Source organism: Gymnoscopelus microlampas (assembly GCF_963454915.1).
Source record: "Gymnoscopelus microlampas genome assembly, chromosome: 9".
Classification (NCBI taxonomy): domain Eukaryota; kingdom Metazoa; phylum Chordata; class Actinopteri; order Myctophiformes; family Myctophidae; genus Gymnoscopelus; species Gymnoscopelus microlampas.
Window position 1 is genome coordinate 48,873,276 of NC_139946.1, and position 18,291 is coordinate 48,891,566.

Here is an 18,291-nt window from a genome sequence, read left to right on the forward strand (position 1 = left end):
CAAATCATGAATGCAGTGTCTGCTTGCTGTGAAAGACCTAAGAATAAATGGCACCCTTTTCACATTGGCATATTATAGCGCCACCAGGAGGCCAGAATAACATACCTGACCTGGCGGAGACCTGTGCTCCGAGGAGCACTTTTTCTAGTTTAACATTGAAATAGACAGTTGGTGTAAAATGAAGACCAACATTATAAAATAATAATCCATAAATTATCCATTTAGTTATTTAAAGGGATATTTCACTTTGAAACATGTTTGGGGTCATTTTAATGTCTACTCTGGCTTTTGTGAGCATCAAGCAACTTAAAGTGTCTGGGGTCCTCACAAAAGCCTGAGTAGATGTTAGAATGACCGCAAACATGTATGAAAGAGAAATAACCCTTTAAATATATGTTGTGTGCACGGTACATTAAAAAATAATCTTTAAGATTATGTAGTCTGTGTACTTACTTTGTATAAATGCAATAAAATACTCAGGGTCACACAATATCATGATTATAGGCACAGCTAAGTGCCTATAAGGGCTAAGTGGAGGCCAGTTAACCAACCAGTTTGTGCCAGTTTTTGCCTAACCTTGGCCTGCCCCCCCCCCCCCCCCACTCTGATTGGTCCATCAGGCCCAATCAGTAAGTATTTAAGAGAGTTCTGCTTTGTTTGGTGACACTTTAATCTGAGTGCGTTGGTGAGAGCTGAACTTCTCTCTTCAGGACTAGGTGAAGTAGACAGTAAACATCTTTTGTTTTTTTTGCTCTGATAATTATTTTGTACTGGATTTGAGAATTTGGATTGGAGTGTTTGAACCAAAACTATTCTGCAGTTTCCACCTATTGTTGGTCTATTTGGATCAAGAACACAGACAGCTGACTATATAGCTAACTACTATATGGCTAACTATATGGCTTTACTGCAAACACTGACGTCCTTGGTAAACAAGCAACTGTCTGCAGCTGCTGTTCAGGAGATCATTGGGATCGTTGGAAGAATTATAACTGAGTACGAGGACCAAGCTTTCCATTTCAAGCAAGAGATTGACCGCCAACGCAGACACCTGGATATGGTATTGAAGCCAGATGCTGAATTACACAGAGCAGGTAAAATCCCTAAATCCCTACCGTAACTTAGTTTAAACACTGGTTTGAATATGGCTTTTTTTATACATACACTTTGATTATAGAGAGGTTTTGCAGATGTGTTTTAAGATGTGTCTATATAATGTATAATGTATCAAAACATCTGCCAACACAATTGTAATGCAAACCCGTCATTTACAAATGAAAAATGCAAACTCTCATGTCTTACTCTCTTGTCATCTTTTGTCTAGATTTCTTCCACCTCTCTGTGCTAAACCAGGAGGTTTCCCATGAACAGCAGGAGTGGAGCTACAGTCTGGTGAAGGAGGTACCGGAGCCTCTGCAGATTAAAGAGGAACAGGAGGACGTACACCAACGACCAGAGGATGATGATGGGTCAACACAGACATTACTAGTAGTGAAAGGTGAAGATGATGATGAAAACATCTCCAGAGAGACAGAGCCTCTAGCCAGCACCTCAATTGAACATGTGAACAGTGGAGCATTGCAGTCGCCTGCTGGTGTAAATGTCCTCTCTTCTCATTGTTCTGAATCTGACACTGAAGACAGTGATGAGTGGGAGGAGAATAGGGAAGACCATCCAGACACACTGAAACCACTCAAACCAAACGTGGAAGAAGAAAGATTGTCTTTGAGCCGCACACAGTCAATAACAACATCCATGATGAGTCATTATAGGGAGGATCCCATTAGTTGTAAAGTTTGTGGCAAGGGCTTTAATTTTTATAGTAACTTAAAGATACACATGCATATTCATACAGGGAAAAGGCCATATAGTTGCAACATTTGCAGCAAAGGCTTCATTCAAAAGCATGGTCTGAAGCAACACATGATGATTCATACAGGGGAAAAGCCATATAGTTGCAAAGTTTGTGGCAAATGCTTTAGTCTCAATGGAAATCTGAAGCAACACATGATGATTCACACAGAGGAAAAGCCCTTTAGTTGCACAGTGTGTGGTAACAGCTTTACTTGTAATAATAGTATGAAGCGACACATGACAATTCACACAGAGGAAAAGCCCTTTAGTTGTACAATCTGTGGTAAATGCTTTGTTGACATGGGTGTTCTGAAGCAACATATGATGATTCATACAGGGGTAAAGCCCAATTTTTGCACAGTTTGTGGCAAATGTTTTATGAAAACGGGTAACCTGAATCGCCACATGAGGATTCATACAAGGGATACCCCTTTAGTTGTGCATAGCCTGCATACTGTGGCAAATGTTTATGTCGAATGAATAATACAGTCAAATGAATAAGATGTAAAACATGATGATTCATACAAGAGAAAAGGCATTTACAGTCTGTGACAAGTACTAAGTAAAAATGGACATCTGAAGAAACATGACAATACATGGAAAAAGTTGTTCATTTAGCATTAATGGAATATCTTTGCTGACAGATATCACACAGAATGATGATTTCTTCTATCCATTATAGGTTACTGTACATGGATCACTCAATGTCTGTAACTGTTTACTTACTTTACCCCCTGACTTTAGCTTACGATGTCCACTGTTTTGGTGAACAACATTCAGCAAAACTAGCCTTTAATGGAACCACAATGGAAATAAGCTTTATTGATTTTTCCTCCCATTTTGAAAGATGTGTATGCATTTTCATCAATAAAACGTGACCAAGAATCAAGGGTTTATGTGTCACTACTCAGACACAAACAGCTAGATGTGGCAAGGTCTGTGTGACTGTGCTAACAGCTACAGACCTACACAACAACAATGATACTGGATATTATTATTCCCTATAATGAAGGCAATGGATAATGATGTTATTGGGCTATAATAAACTAATACTAGAACACAATTCCACAAAATAAATCACTTGTCTTTTAACTTAATATTATTAACACTAGTGACATGACATCTGTGGTGTTACGGGTCAAAATTGACCCATATACAGTAAAGAAGGTGAAGTAATTTATTTTTCATGAACCCAAACTTTATTTTACTCCTAATAGCAAATGCATATTGAGGACAAGTTTTCTCGCTCTCTCTCAAACATGTAAACATTGAATATCGACAATTTGGGGGGAATTGAGCCACAATTCCCTCTCTTTATAGAGACCATCATAATGAATTAAAATGGTGAAAATGTATATTGTTGCGTTAAAATGGCTGTTTCTGAGTATATCATGAAGCCTGGTTCCACTAAATAAATGTAAAGGGTACTTTGTAACTATGTAAACTTAAACCATGAAAGAAGAACATGAAGGGAATAGGGAGTTCCTTTAAATCAGTGATTCTGATCCCTTTTTAATCCAAAGACAGCTGTCGAGTGGAAAAAATGTACTATTTTAATAGTGCATAGAGTTTATGCAACTTGAAGATTGGTAAATCCTAATCTGTGTACAATTATGCTAATTCTTTTTATAAAAAACATTTGCAAATGGTTGCATTTTGAACTACAAAAGTAAAAGCGCTATGTAAAATACTACGGCACAACATGAGGATCGAGTGAAGACACACTATGTTACTTGTCATAATCCTAGCGAGACCTGACAGAATGGGTTTCATTTGGAGCCAGTATGATGTCGTCTGTTAAGGGTTCTAACACATGGTTTTGGATTATTCTTTTATAAAGATTGTATCATCTTAATTGTACATTGGCTATCTATTTAAATGTTAAAGAGACTGCAATGATTGTTTGATATGCATATGGGGAACATTACTGAAATGACTGATACTGCAACACAGCAGTGATACATAATTCTATACACATTCTAGCATTTACTGGCTGAATTGCATGTCAATGGTAAAGCTATAGACCATCAAAGGTAAAGCTATAGACGCTTGTAATTCTCCTCCACTCTTCACATCAGCTTGTCAATGTGTTCAAATGAGGTGCGGGCTAGAGGCTCTGTCTCTCTGGGGATGTTTACATAATCAACTTCACTTTTCACTGCTAGTGATGGAGATGTTTACATAATCAACTTCACTTTTCACTGCTTGTGATGTAAATTGTTTTCATACTCAACATAGCTGATCTACTTGTATATCAGCTATTTTTTTAGCTCCCTCACAGCACAGCATGACTCAGCACATAAGTGGGGAATCACTGTAAAACCTCCAACTGCTTTTTTTGGGTTGTGTCAGTGAAGGAGGAATACCAAGGTTTGTCTCTATTTTAGTTTGAGCAGGAGACCTATCCTGTTAGGTCCAGCGCTCTGCTGATAGGTGGAGGGATCAGCGCAGCGGCTACTACCCTTTGTTCACTGGACATAAAATTGAAGGTTGCACATGCATTTGGCGTGTCCTGAACCTCCACAGCAATGCCTTTACTCTTCAGAAGGGCTAGGACGTTGGGATCAATCCGTTCGACCCGAGCTCCTGTCCCCAGCACAAGAATCTCTATCCGTGGCTCCAGTGTGTGAAAAAGTGAGACACTCTCTTCTGTGATGTCTATATGACTGCCGACATTCCACTGTAGGACAGCTGGAGGCAGTAAAGCGCAGGGCCCAAACACTTTGTTGCCATCAATGTTAAATCCTCTGGGACTGTAGCTATGGATCATGACCCCACCGCCTGGCTCCTTCTGCATGACAGACACAGTGGTGCGCTGGTACATCTCGTCATCGCTAGGACCAAGTCTGTGACCCCGAGACAGAATGAGAATCGAGGAAACAGGGGAAGCTCGAAGGGAGATGTTCAAGCTCTGGGCGGATCTTTGCAGGACTCTGGCACACAGCATGTTGTTGTTGATGGAGTCTTGTTCCTTCCAGCTTTAGACGCTAAATGAATTTGATCTGACCAATACGCCCATGTATAGGCATATGTAGAGATTTGGTTGTCCAGAGCCACAGTTCCAACCGCTATGCCCATATATGGGCATACTGATGGGGTGACATCTATGGGCATAAAAGGGACATGGACATACATATATAGAGATATCCATATATGGGCACAAAAGGGACAAAATCAGACGGGCGCAAAGGGTACTCTGACAACGGGTACAAGGGGCACCGATCTAGTCTTATCATCATCATAATATTAAGCCACCAACTCGCTGTCCATAAAAATAATTATCTGTGTACATAATCTGTGTCCGGGGAGCAATAGACCAAATGGTCCCAGATTTGGGGTGTGAGCTTCAGATGAACCCTTGATAAAACATGCCAAACGAGAATCAAAACACCTAGTAGAAAATAAAGGCGTGAAATATCTGAACGTACGTAGTGATGTGTGTCTGTCTGTGGTCCACGTATCTCAAAAAACGTCCGACCAACCCAAGGAAGTGCCTTGCCAAACGTTTTAATCACATCATCATGCTTACATTATAATTATGAAACCAATTATTCATTTATTTTTACCCCTGAAATGATGAATTATGCATTATGAACTCATGACCATACATTACATTACATTACCGTCATTTAGCAGACGCTTTTATCCAAAGCGACTTACAATAAGTGCATTCAACATAGGTAGGGAACAAAGCTACTAATCACCAGAAGTCTTAAGTGCATTTTCTGCTAAAACAAGCAACCAAGAGTACAGTATACCTAGCGCTGAGGTAAAAGTGCAATATATCAGCTACCTACTTTCTTAAACAGATGAGACAAATGGCAACATCAAATGAGCAAGAGCTAAAACAAAGTGTATCGACTAAACAAGATCCAATAAAACAATACAACAAGAGTTCGTACAACTAGTTAACAACAAGTAGGCAAGGCGAAGAGGAGAAAAAAAGTCGTGACCGTGTAGATCGGCCAGAAGGACCCTTGAGTGACGAGGCAATCAGTCGCCCCGAGGTGGCAGACCGAAGTGGTCGGGCAGGGGTGTAAGCATCGACCATAGCCCGGAGGTAAGAAGGAGCTGTTCCTTTCACTGCCCTATAGGCTAGCACCAGCATTTTAAACTGGATGCGAGCCGCTACGGGGAGCCAGTGTAGAGAATTTTTCTATTTTAGAATGTTTTGTAATTTAACAGTAACAGCTCTTATTAAACAACAACCTTCTTTCCTGACATAAATCTATACGGGCAATTTTGACCCCTAATACCACAGTCACTATTGTTGTCTCCGCCAGGCCGTATGTTTTGCACCCTGTCCGCCCGTATGTCCGTCCGTCTGTCCGTCTGTGGACAGCTAATCTCTGGCACCGTTGGCTTTATCGCAGTGAAATTGTGCACACACACTCCCTGGATGCCATTTCAGAACCTCTGCCCCAAATTTTTCACATGGGCCTGTTATAGCGCCACCAGGAAAAACCTTTGCCCTGCATTTTTCACATCTGCATTTTATAGCGCCACTATAAAACATATTTTTTGATACTCCTTCAGAGTTTATCCAAATTTCACGCAAATAGTTAGACATGATCTCTATAGTCATGTGATCATGACGGATCTGTTAGTTTCATATTCCATCCTGATTGCCTACGATTGACACCTAAAGTTTGGAGTGGCCCGTTTTGAACAAAATGTTGCAAATCATGAACGCAGCGTCCGATTGCGGTGAGACTTTGCACACACATTTGCACTAGGTTGAGGCCACAAATGCCACCCTTTCAACATTGCCCTATTGTAGCGCCACCAGGAGGCAGATTTTTGCAAAACATTTTTTTCCCAATATTACACCTACAAATGTTGTCCAAACATCACGCAAATCAGGACAAATGATCTCTTTAGTTAAGTGATCAAGACGGATTCGTCCCATACGCCTGATTTTTCACATTCCAGCCTGATTGGCGAATTTCAAACATTGCTGGCCCACACTAACCTACCTGACCTGGCGGAGGCCTGTGCTCCGAGGAGCACTTTAGCATTTTATTTAGCATTTTATTTTAGCATTTTATTTTCTCGACAATTTATTTTTGGAAGTGTGTTTTAATAATATTAGTCTGTTATAGCCAGATAACATCATTATCCATTGTCTTCATTAAAGGATATATATGAATATTATATATGAACATATATGAATGAATTTTAACATTTTTATAATTAAAAAAGAGTGCTATATTGAAAGATGAAAGGGGCCCCCAAAATAATATCTAAACAGTGTGTACATGGATATGAATGCATAACAAGTCAGCTATGAGAGGGGGAAAAAAAAAAGATATTTTCGGAGTATTTTGGGCTGAGTTAAATCACAGGTCAAATTTGACCCGCTAACACTACACGTTTTGGCAGCTTTCTAACATAATGCAAAGGTTAAAATATTCTTCGTGCAGGTATTTGATATGGTCATCCTTTTCACAACAAACTGAAGTGTGGTCTTTTAAATATTTTCTTACATTTTTATCCCACGATTTTGTAACCCCATTTTCTCATCCAGTGCCAATTGTCTAAGTAATCCTGGGCACTACACTCCCTCTGCCAGCCTAGGGAGAGCTCAGAGCCGAGCTCATGCCTTCTTCAATGCATGAGAGTTAACAAGCCTTCTTATCACCCGACAGGGAGTAGTTTCCCCGGTAGGACGTAGTGTGTGGAGGGAACATGTTATTCCAACCAGTTCCTTTCCCCTCCATCAGGCGCCCCGGCTGGCCAGGGGGAGGCAGTATACTGACCAGGTGTGGCAGTATAGTGACCAGTGTGGTCTTCTTATGTCTCCTTTTTTGTGTGTATTTTATTCCATTGGTTCCAAGTGGGGCCCAAAGAACCCCAAGGGGTCCTTGGAGGGGTTCCAGGAGGTCCCCAACTAAAATATTGATAGTTAGGAACCAATTGGACCCATACTGATCTGTAACTCTTGAGATTGTAGAAATGGAATCAAATGTACCCTTTATGGGTCCATTTCATTCCATCTGGTACACTCTCAGAGTTACAGCGAGTCTGTGGCCTAACTAATGCATACCAAGTTGGGGGTCCTTGAAATACAAAGTTTGAGAAAGGCTGTTTTATTCAATGCTCGGCTTTGGAAAACCTCTTTATTGCGTTCCAACGGTAACCTGCCACACCCTGATCAGGTTGTCAGTGTAGCCTGCAAACAGGGTCTGTCCGTCAGCGGACCAGGCCAGGGAAAGACACTGCGGGGGCTCCGCCCTGCTGCTGGTGCTGAGCCCCTCCTGTTTCAGTTCCATCAGGACTATCTTTTGCTCCAGGTCCCAGATCTTGACGATGGGACCGGTGGCGGCGCACAGCCAGTAGCGGTTGGGGCTGAAGCACAATGCGTTGATGACGTCGCCGCCGTCCAGGGTGTAGAGGTGTTTGCCCTCGTTCAGGTCCCACAGCATGGCCTGGCCGTCCTTCCCGCCGGAGGCGCACAGGGAGCCGTCGGGAGAGACGGTCACCGCGTTCAGGATGCCCCTGTGACCCCTGTGGTTGGTCTTCAGCTTGCAGTTGGCCAGGTTCCACACCTTGACGATCCTGTCCCAGCCGCAGGAGACGATGACGGGGTTGTTGCTGTTGGGGGAAAAGCGCACGCACGAGACCCACTCGGTGTGGCAGTCGTCCTGGATGGTGTACTTGCAGACCCCCAGGGTGTTCCACAGCTTGATGGTCTTGTCGCGGGAGCCGGACACGATCTGACGGTTGTCCGCGGAAAAGGCCACGCTCAGCACGTCCTTGGTGTGGCCGACAAAGCGGCGGGTGGTGGTGCCGGTGGTGAGGTCCCACAGGCGGAGGGTGCCGTCCCAGGACCCCGACAGGGCGAACTGTCCGTCCGAGGAGATGACGACGTCACTCACAAAGTGAGAGTGGCCCAGGAGGGCCCGCTGGGGGACGCCGTAGTTGTTCTCGTCGCGGGTCAGCTTCCACATGATGATGGACTTGTCTCGGGACGCGGACAGAATCATGTCGGGGAGCTGAGGAGTGGTGGCGATCTGGGTGACCCAGCCATTGTGCCCCTTTAGGATCCCCCTCACTGTCATCTCTACCATCTTTGTGAGGTTTGGTTTCTTTAACAAGGATAGAGTCTAAATTCAGCCAAAAAAATCACGGCAACTTTACTTCTATTCTACACGTTAAGATATTTGAGAAGGGACAATATAGATTCCTCCACTGCCATTTGGATTCTAATATATGGAGATCCATGACATCATATAACATATGACATTCTCTGCACCAAATATGGATATCTTCCTTTGCCGTGACCTAATATGGATATATATGGACATCTAGCCTGGTTCCCAGCCTTTTCTCATCGCGGAGGGGTAAAGCCTGGGGACGACCTAAAGTAATGAGTGTCTATAAGGGAGGAATTCCATCATGCGTTTCCCCCGGAAACTGTCTTTTTCGACCAATCACAACACTCATTTCACACACAGAGAATGTAAACAGATTTGTAAAGCCTCAACATAATTTCCTTGGGCGGTACCTCCACCAAATTTTAGTACTCCCGTTTAGACACTCAACCCGGTAGCTGTTGAGAAATAATGCATAATGCAGAATAATACAACATAGTTCTACTTTTACAACATAGCTTTACTTTTACATAAAATAAGAATTACTAAAACACTCTAAATAGAAATACATACAAGTATTAAGTTCATTGGGTTCATAGAGGAATTAAGTTCAGTGGGTTCTTACAGGTATTAAGTTCATATAGGTATCAAGTTCGTTTAAGCACGTTCATACAGGTATTAAGTTCATATAGGTACAAAGTCATAAAGCCACTCAAAAGGTTCATTACATTAATCATGGATTGGAAAAATACCACTAGGCACAGAAATCATCCCTGGTGTACACAGTAGCCTTAAGTACATAGTGTCAGGCATAGAAATCATAAATGATGGATATCCCCGATGTACACAGCAGCCTAAAGTACGCATAGAAATCATAAATGATGGATGTCCCTGATGTACACAGCAGCATAAAGTACATAGGGGGTGACCCGGTCGGAAACTTAACTAAACATATGTTCAGAACACCTGTCAGTAACCTCTCATAAAGTACACAGTGGGTGAACAAAAGAAAATGAAAACCCCAGAGGAAAAACACAGAAACAATCAAAAGATCATAAATCAGATAACGACAGGATATCATGTTACTGAAAGAAAACCCCAGACCTAGGCATAAAGTTGTTTTTCAGCAAAGAAAACCAAGAAGTCCCCCTCCCTCTGTCTACACTCGTGCTGAAAGGGGGCGTCCTGCACGCGCCAAGTCAAGGGCATCATGGAACATCTACCACTCATCAACAGACCTGATTGTCACCTCCCATTATCATCAATGTTTACTCTGTGTTCATGGACTGTATATATACGCTCTGTAGTTTAGAAATCGGTATGTAAGACTTCTCGCCCTTCCTTACCGATATACTTGTGAAGAGGGACAATTAGTTTTCCATCAGAGCTCTTGCTGTTGCATGCTGATTCGCTGTATTTGCTGTACTTCAGGTTGTACCATTTGATCTCTTACATTCATTCTGTATTAGCTTAAGTTCATCTTATACTGGACATTACTTAATTGAATATTAATAAATAATTGGCTTTTATAATTCTAAACTGATCTGCCTGGACATTGCATTCCTTTGGTTTCCTCCTATAACAATATCTGAACTCGTTGGGTTTTTCACTTGAACACATAACTTAATGAACAATTTTTCATTGGTGTAAAGGCACAGGAAAAAAAACCCTAACAACTTGGGGGCTCGTCCGGGATATTGTGGGGGAGACCCTGGGACCAGGTGACCCTCTGGACATCATTCCTGAAGCGGTCACGGTGACGCTTTCTTGTAAGGACTGGTTCGAACCCCGGGGTAAACATCAAACGGTAAGCGGATACCTGTTATAACGAAATCTGCAATTGGACACTCTAAAAAGAACCTTGTCCAAACAAGTAAAGTGTCACTGTAATACAAAAGCATAGTATAAAGAGTAAAGTGTTGACACATAAAAGAATGAATGCTAAGAATTAATGATTGTATAATTCGCCGTAATTATATGTACACCTGAAGCTGTGTTTTGATTACAATACGAACATAAGTGAAATAGTGGTCAGTTATAATTAAGAGAACGAGTTGGAATAGGGTCACGCTTTAACGTCTATCCTGGTCTAGGACCAGAAGGAGCGAAAATACATTTAAGAGGTCGCTTTAACGTCTATCCTGGTCTAGGACCAGAAGGAGCGAAAATACATTTAAGAGGTCGCTGTTACGTCTATCCTGGTCCGGGACCAGAAGGAGCGAATATACATTTAAGAAGTCTAGCCTGATCAAGGATCAGATGTATTGAACAGTCCAGGGGGCTGGTGTTAACTGTGGTATAAAGTAAAGTTAAAGTGGTTGACACAGCACTTAGGTGAGTGTCGTACGAGGAATTAACATTTGGAGTCGGGGACTCTTTGTTGTGGGAAAGTGCGGGAGGTTTCCTTATGCAAAAATTTCTTAAAAACGATCTTGATCGCTTTTCTGAAATTTTTGAGTAAGTTTGCATTAACAACTGTATTGAGGGAGGGAATGCGCTCGCGATCGTAAGATCGTATCTCCTCTGTCTATCCCTTTCTATCACATCCAGTTACATTGTGTTGTTGTAAAGCATCGAGTGGTGAGGGTTTTTCTAAACCATCTCCAACACCTTCGATGTACTGAAAAAGGACAATTGTTGTATTGAGAAGCACTACTCTAGGAACTTGTAGATCGGTGATTTTCACTAGACCTGACCATCATTTAAGGCCGCAGTGATAAATGTGCTTTTGACTCACGGATAGTAAGAAGGGGGAATCACTGATATCCCTCCCGCCTCACTGGGTTATTTGCCATTTAGAACTAAGCATCTTTGGAGAATAATTGTAGTAAATAAGCGTAAAAGCTGAACTCAAGACAATTAAGTAGTCCATCATTTATTGCAAGGTAAAGACATACAAAAATAGGTTGAGAATATTCTAGCACAAACAGAGAGTACGTTTCTAAATTGTATTCTAGTGTGGAGACTGAATAAATTTGATTAACTACCGAAAGACTCGAGCCACTGGAAAATTAATACTTAGACGATAAAAAGTCATAAATCATAAAAAGTCGTAAAAAAAAAAAAAAGTCATAAAAAGTCATAGCGTAAAACAAAAGCATAATCATGGCCAATTGGGGTGAATTGTTTGAGGATTTAGTCGCAAAGTGTTTGGAATGTGAACCGGGCGCTAAAGCTAAAGAAACAAAGAAAGAGCAGTTAATGTCACTAAAAGAGGAATGGCAGGCTGCGGGACAGTGTCCTCAAGACTCACACCCCAGAGATGAAATGGTGGGCATTAAGCGTGCCCAAATAGCCTTGACAAAACAACTAAGAGAGACTCAGGAACAATTGGAAACAACATCAAAATTCACCGGAAAAAGAAAGTTGAAAAAGACGGCTGAGAGCTTAGAGCAGAGACTAGCACTTATTAACAGTTTGGTCCATGCACATAACGCTCGCAAGGGACAAATAGACAGTATGAAAAAAGCGATCGCTGCTCCGCCCCCAGCCATGCAAATCCTTGCTAAAAAGGTTGAGGCTACCGCGCCTCCAGCGTCTTCCCCTGCACCCGCTGTTACCATCACCCCTGCAACACCCCCTATCTACCCTTCATTGCCTGAAGGGGTGCCACCCCCATATGCAGGCCCCGTTACAAACATGCAGGCTCCCGTCATAGAGGTAAAGGGTGGATGGTTAGATGTAGAGGGGACCAAAGGGACCAGAGATAGGGACAGGGAGAGAAATATAATGCTAGATTTGACTCAAACAACCCAGAACATTGGCTTAAGCAGCAGAGAAAGGGAGCCACAATCATCAAGGTTTTGCCCTGTCAGCCCTACATCACACTTCTCTAAATACACACGTCCTGACATGTGCACAAGCGAGGAGCGCGAGACGGGTCAGGGGGAGAGGAGAATCATCCACACAGGGCCCACACAGCTCACACAGGCAGAGTTACGCAAGATGAGACAGTACCAGGGGGAGGATATGAGACAGTGCCAAGAGGAGGACATGAGACAGTACAAAGAGGAAGACAGACAGGATAGTCAGGACGTTGGGGAATCAGAGTCAGACTCAGAGCTAATAGAAGCCTGGGGGGAGGAGGAACGGAGAGCGAGACAGGAAGAGAAAGAAAGAGAGAGAAAGAGGAATAGAAGAAATGAGAGGGAAGTTCAGAGACAGAGAGATCAGCAGAGACTGAGACTCCAGGAGGAAGCCAGAGAAGGACAGAGAAGACGGGAAATGGCAAAACTCCAGGAGGAAATAAGAGAAAGACAGAGAGAGAGAGATAGAGAGGAACAGGATGAGGGACGGCAGGAACAGGAAATTAGGGAAAGACGCTCTCCGGAAGAGACAGACGAGGTAGGGCAGTTCATACGTGCAGCTCACCAGACATTTAGAAATAGGGTCCACACTGATTCACACACTGCAAACGCCTCTCCACATGCCCCAGGTAACCAAGTTGTTCGCAAAAAGGCACCCCCTTCCCAAAACCTCATGATGCCCCTCATTAGCATTGGGGGAGGCCCCCACCAGGACTATCAGCCATGGAAAATTAAAGAAATGACCGAGCTAAAGAAATTGCTCCCTGACATGACTGATGGTCACGCTGGTTGGTATAGAGCATTAGGCTCACTCACAGTCGGCATGGATCTTTGCTTGGGCGATATGCGCCAACTCACAGCGGCCTGTACTAGCGCCTCTCAAATGGAGGAAATAGATAGACGTGCAGGAACACTGATGGCTAATGACGACGACCCATGGTACATGCACAGGCCAACATGGTACTTGATTATGACAGAGATGTGGCCAGGCAAACGCAAGACATTGGCTTTCACCATAGGAAAGACTGAGACACCTGATGCGTTTCTTCAACGCACCACAGACGAATGGTCTGATGTCACAGGCGAGCACCCTACAAATAGTGAGACGTCCAGAATTTGCTATAAACAGGCTGTCTACACAGCACTCCCTCCTGACGTCAAAACAATATTGGACGGCATAGCCACACTGGTTGCCGAACCAATGCACATATGGACCACACATGTTAAACATCACCTCAAACGACACAATGACAAATTGGCTGTCTCGGATAGCGAGCAAAAACAGCTCGAACTTAGACTACTCAAAGCTCAGGTGAAGGAGGCAGAGGAGAAAGCTAAAGAGAAAAACAAAGAAAAGGACAAGGCGGCCAAACAATTAGTCGCACACACACCACAGGATGAGGTGCAGCCACGGAGAACAGATGGGGAGGGAGAGGGAGACAAAATGATGTTTCAAGGTGCCTCACAGCAAACCAGCTCACAGTCAGCGCAGCCCGGGGGTCAGTACAAGCCTTATAGGGGCAACAGTGAGGGGGAATTCAGAGGGGGGAACGAGGGATACCAGGGGGGATATCAGAGAAACCGGAAATTTCCCGGCAAATGCTTTAACTGCGGCATTTATGGCCATATGTCAAAAGACTGCAGAAGGCCAAAACAGCAGAATAACAACAATGACTCACAGGGTGCCCAGCCTCGCCAAAACATGTCACAAGCTACTCAGCCACTGACTCACTACATCCTACCGCCACAGCAGTACCAATACGTGCAGCCACAACAGATCGTGCAGCAGAGTGTGCAACCTCAGCAGAGCGTGCAGCATGGCACGCACCAGATCATGCAGCAACCACCCAATGCCGCAGCCTTGCCTCCACTGCAGGGTGCGGTGGTGTACGGGTGGCCACCGCAGAACGCATAGGGGCGCCTAGAGACTCCCAGTCAGGAGTCGGCAATGGCAGAGCCACTCCTACACATTCGGGTTGACGGGAAGATAAGAACATTTATGGCTGATTCTGGAGCGCGTTACTCCACACTGAATGTGGGAATCACACAAAAAGACTTATCTGACGTTCGCATGCCCGTGGTGGGATTTTCAGGACAAACACAAACCATGCCACTGACCAAACCTCTCCTGACTGAAGTTGGGAAGCAACAGCTGTCCCATGCCTTCATGTACTCTCCTGAATGCCCTGTCAATCTCATGGGCAGAGACTTATTGCTTGCATTGGGTGCTAACATTCTATGCACCGCCGATGGCATCACTATCAATTTTCCAGACGGGACATCTGTTAAATGTACAGACAGACTCAACATAACCGGCCAGTGGCCACTGATGGATAAGAAAGCAACCGAACAGACGTTTCCAGCTGAAGTTTTTTGGGGGGCTCTCCAACCGCACACTGTGGGTCATGTTGGTATTCTGACAGCTTTTACGCAGTGGAAAGCATGGATATCCAATCTGTCTCCCTACGTAGCGCCCCAGGATCCTCCTCATGTTACGCTAAATTATCTGAGGGAACAGACTGAGGAGGGGGAAGTGTATAAAGAGGAGTATGACAAAAGATTACTGGGCACTTCATACAAAATAACCTCCTCAGTTATGTACGTAGGCCCCGAGGGGGTAGTAGCTGAGGTTTGTTTACCAAGTGAACTCTGTGATTGGTACAATTCCTGACCTATTCCTGATTGGATACGAGGACGTGGATTACAAAGACTTTGGTATAGACGTGTAGGACAGATATGGAGTACAGACAGAAGAGGCTGCGTCTGACCCTGGGGAGAGGAGGACAGGTCCCCAGGGGCTACGGGTTCTTTCCTTAAATGTCTGTGGTATACGAAGTAAGTTGGATACTCCTGACTTTATTGAAAAATGCAAAAGTTATGATGTACTCTGTTTCAATGAAACGAAAACTGATGATGCTGATACACCCGAGATGTTGGACAAATTTAAAGCAATGGGCTTCTTAATGTTTGCTAGTAATAGACACAAGTTAACAAACTGGCGCTCTGGGGGGGTGATAATAGCCGTGAACATGAAAATTGCAGATAAATGGGTGCAAAAATGTATAAACAGTGACTTAGGTGTTTGCCTAAAATGTAATAAACATGCACTCAATTATGACAAAGATCTTGTGATACTAGCGGTCTATATTCCACCATACAAAACTAGATACTCAAATGTTAGCATGTTTAATGAACTGACGCAAATAATAGCCGATATTGGATTGGAAAATAATTATTTTCTTATTTGTGGTGATATGAATGCCCATACACAGGAAAGGGATGACTTTGTCTTATATGAGGGTGATAAATGGAACCAAGATGAAGATGTCTGTGAAAACGAGTGTCAGGTGGGAATGATGGAAATGTTTAATATCCCTCTAGAAAGAAAATCAGCTGATGTACACAGAGACTTCGGAAATTATGGCAGTGCACTGTTAGATCTGTGCAGAAATCTTGAGCTATGTATACTGAATGGAAGATGTGGGGATGACACCCATATTGGGAAAGCAACTACAGTTGAAGATAGTGTAATTGATTACATGATAGGTTCCCCTTTTATTGTGAGCAAGGTGAGAGGCTTCTGTGTACATGAATTCGATCATTTGTTTTCTGATAAGCATTGTATGGTGGAAGTGACCCTGGAGGTAAATATGGAAAGGGTTCATTATCAGGTCGAGGGCCCCATGGAACATACTGTAAATAGTGGAAGTCAACAAATTGGTAAATGGGATGCACACAAGATAGATGAGTACATAAAAAACATTCAGCTTGATAAGCTGAATAAATTGTTGCTTGACCAAGAAAACCTATCAGTAGATGAAATGACAAAAGAAGCCTGTAGTATTTTGATTAGTAGCGCAGCAGCCACATTTCCTAAAACAGTGGCTCGACACAGAAAGGGCAAGAAAGTAAATAAAAACGCAGTGTGGTTTGATAAAGAATGCAGATTAAAAAGGCAAAAATACCTCAAAGCAAAAAGAATGCTTAAAGTACACAGAAATGAGACTAATATCGAAAATGCAAGGATAAAAAGTAAAGAATATAAGAGAGAGATGTACAAAGCCCAGAGAGAGCATAAAAATAAATTGAACAAGGAATTGTTGAGTATGAAGTCTAAAAACCCAAAGATTTTCTGGAAGATGCTTAGTGGTACTGATAGAAAAAAGGAGCACTGTCCAATCTCACTGGAAGATTTTCATGAACATTTTAAAATATTATCTGACTGGGAAGTGCAAATGAGTCAGATACCGGAAGTTGATTCCGAAGCATACTCCCATGACAATAGTATTCTAAATGCAAACTTCACAGAGCAGGAAATCAGGGAGGTTGTTTCAAAATTAAAAAATGGTAAGGCAGCAGGAAGTGATCAAGTTCTGAACGAGTATATCAAAAGTTCAGTAAATATACTCATGCCATTGTATGTATCCTTGTTTAACAAGATCCTTGACTCCGGTACCTTTCCTGAAGATTGGACGCTTGGTTTGATTGTACCAATTTTCAAGAAGAAAGGCAATACTGCCGACTGTGATAATTATAGAGGGATTACACTTTTGAGCTGTTTGGGTAAATTGTTCACAAATATACTAAATACAAGATTGATTATATTCTGTGAGGACAGTTCTATCTTGAGGGAAACTCAGGCAGGATTCAGAAAGAATTATTCCACCAGTGACCATATTTTTGTCCTGAAACATATTGTTGATTTATTTTGTCTTAAAAAGAAGAGATTATTTTGTTCATTTATAGATTATAGTAAGGCTTTTGATACAGTCTGGAGGGATGCTCTTTGGTTTAAACTATCAGCGGTAGGAATCAAGGGCAAATTTATGGCTGTAGTAAAGAATATGTATAAAAACGTTAAATCATGTGTCTTTGTAAACGGCATGAAGTCAGAGTTTTTTGTAAGTTTAGCAGGAGTAAGACAGGGGGAAAATCTATCACCTTTACTGTTCGCTTTATTTATTAATGACCTGGAGGAATACCTCAGACACAATGGCTGTCAGCCGATACATTTTAATGATGAAACGATTGATAACTACCTACAGCTCATGTTGTTATTGTATGCGGACGACACGATCGTCATGTCAAATACGAAGGAGGGTTTACAGAAGGCAATTGACCACATGTGTGGCTTCTGTGAAAAGTGGAAACTAAAGATCAACAGTGAAAAAACAAAGGTAACAGTATTTGGAGGTAGAAAGGCTGACGCCAGCAGATTAAAGTTTTCCTGTAATGGAGAAAATCTAGAAGTCGTCCATAGCTTTAAGTATCTCGGAATCACTATGAATTATAATGGTTCATTTAAGATTGCTATTGAAGAGCTGCATAAGCAGGCCTCACGTGCCATGTATTCCCTCCTTTGTAAATGTAGAAATTTTGATTTACCAGTAAATGTTGCACTAGATCTTTTTGACAAGTTGGTTTCACCAGTCATGTTGTACACTTGTGAAGTCTGGGGGTTCGAAAAAATTGAAATATTAGAAAAATTACATCTTAAATTCCTTAAGTATATCCTAAAAGTAAAAACAACCACATGT

At 42.6% G+C, this 18,291-nt stretch overlaps 2 protein-coding genes across 2 annotated transcripts; both read right to left on the reverse strand.

Annotated features, from left to right (window-relative positions):
* Positions 1 to 4,255: 4,255 nt before the first annotated feature.
* On the reverse strand, positions 4,256 to 4,801 carry LOC311051615 (NADH dehydrogenase [ubiquinone] 1 alpha subcomplex assembly factor 3-like; the record flags this gene model as incomplete). The annotated part of the gene is made up of 1 exon (XM_084066195.1): positions 4,256 to 4,801. One exon carries the CDS (start codon positions 4,799 to 4,801, stop codon positions 4,256 to 4,258), a length of 546 nt encoding a protein of 181 aa, XP_083922321.1.
* Positions 4,802 to 7,854: 3,053 nt separating this feature from the next.
* Positions 7,855 to 8,924, reverse strand: LOC311051957 (small ribosomal subunit protein RACK1-like; the record flags this gene model as incomplete). The annotated part of the gene is made up of 2 exons (XM_084066695.1): positions 7,855 to 7,938; positions 7,970 to 8,924. One exon carries the CDS (start codon positions 8,922 to 8,924, stop codon positions 7,974 to 7,976), a length of 951 nt encoding a protein of 316 aa, XP_083922821.1. The 3' UTR covers positions 7,855 to 7,938; positions 7,970 to 7,973.
* Between the last annotated feature and the right edge of the window lie 9,367 nt (positions 8,925 to 18,291).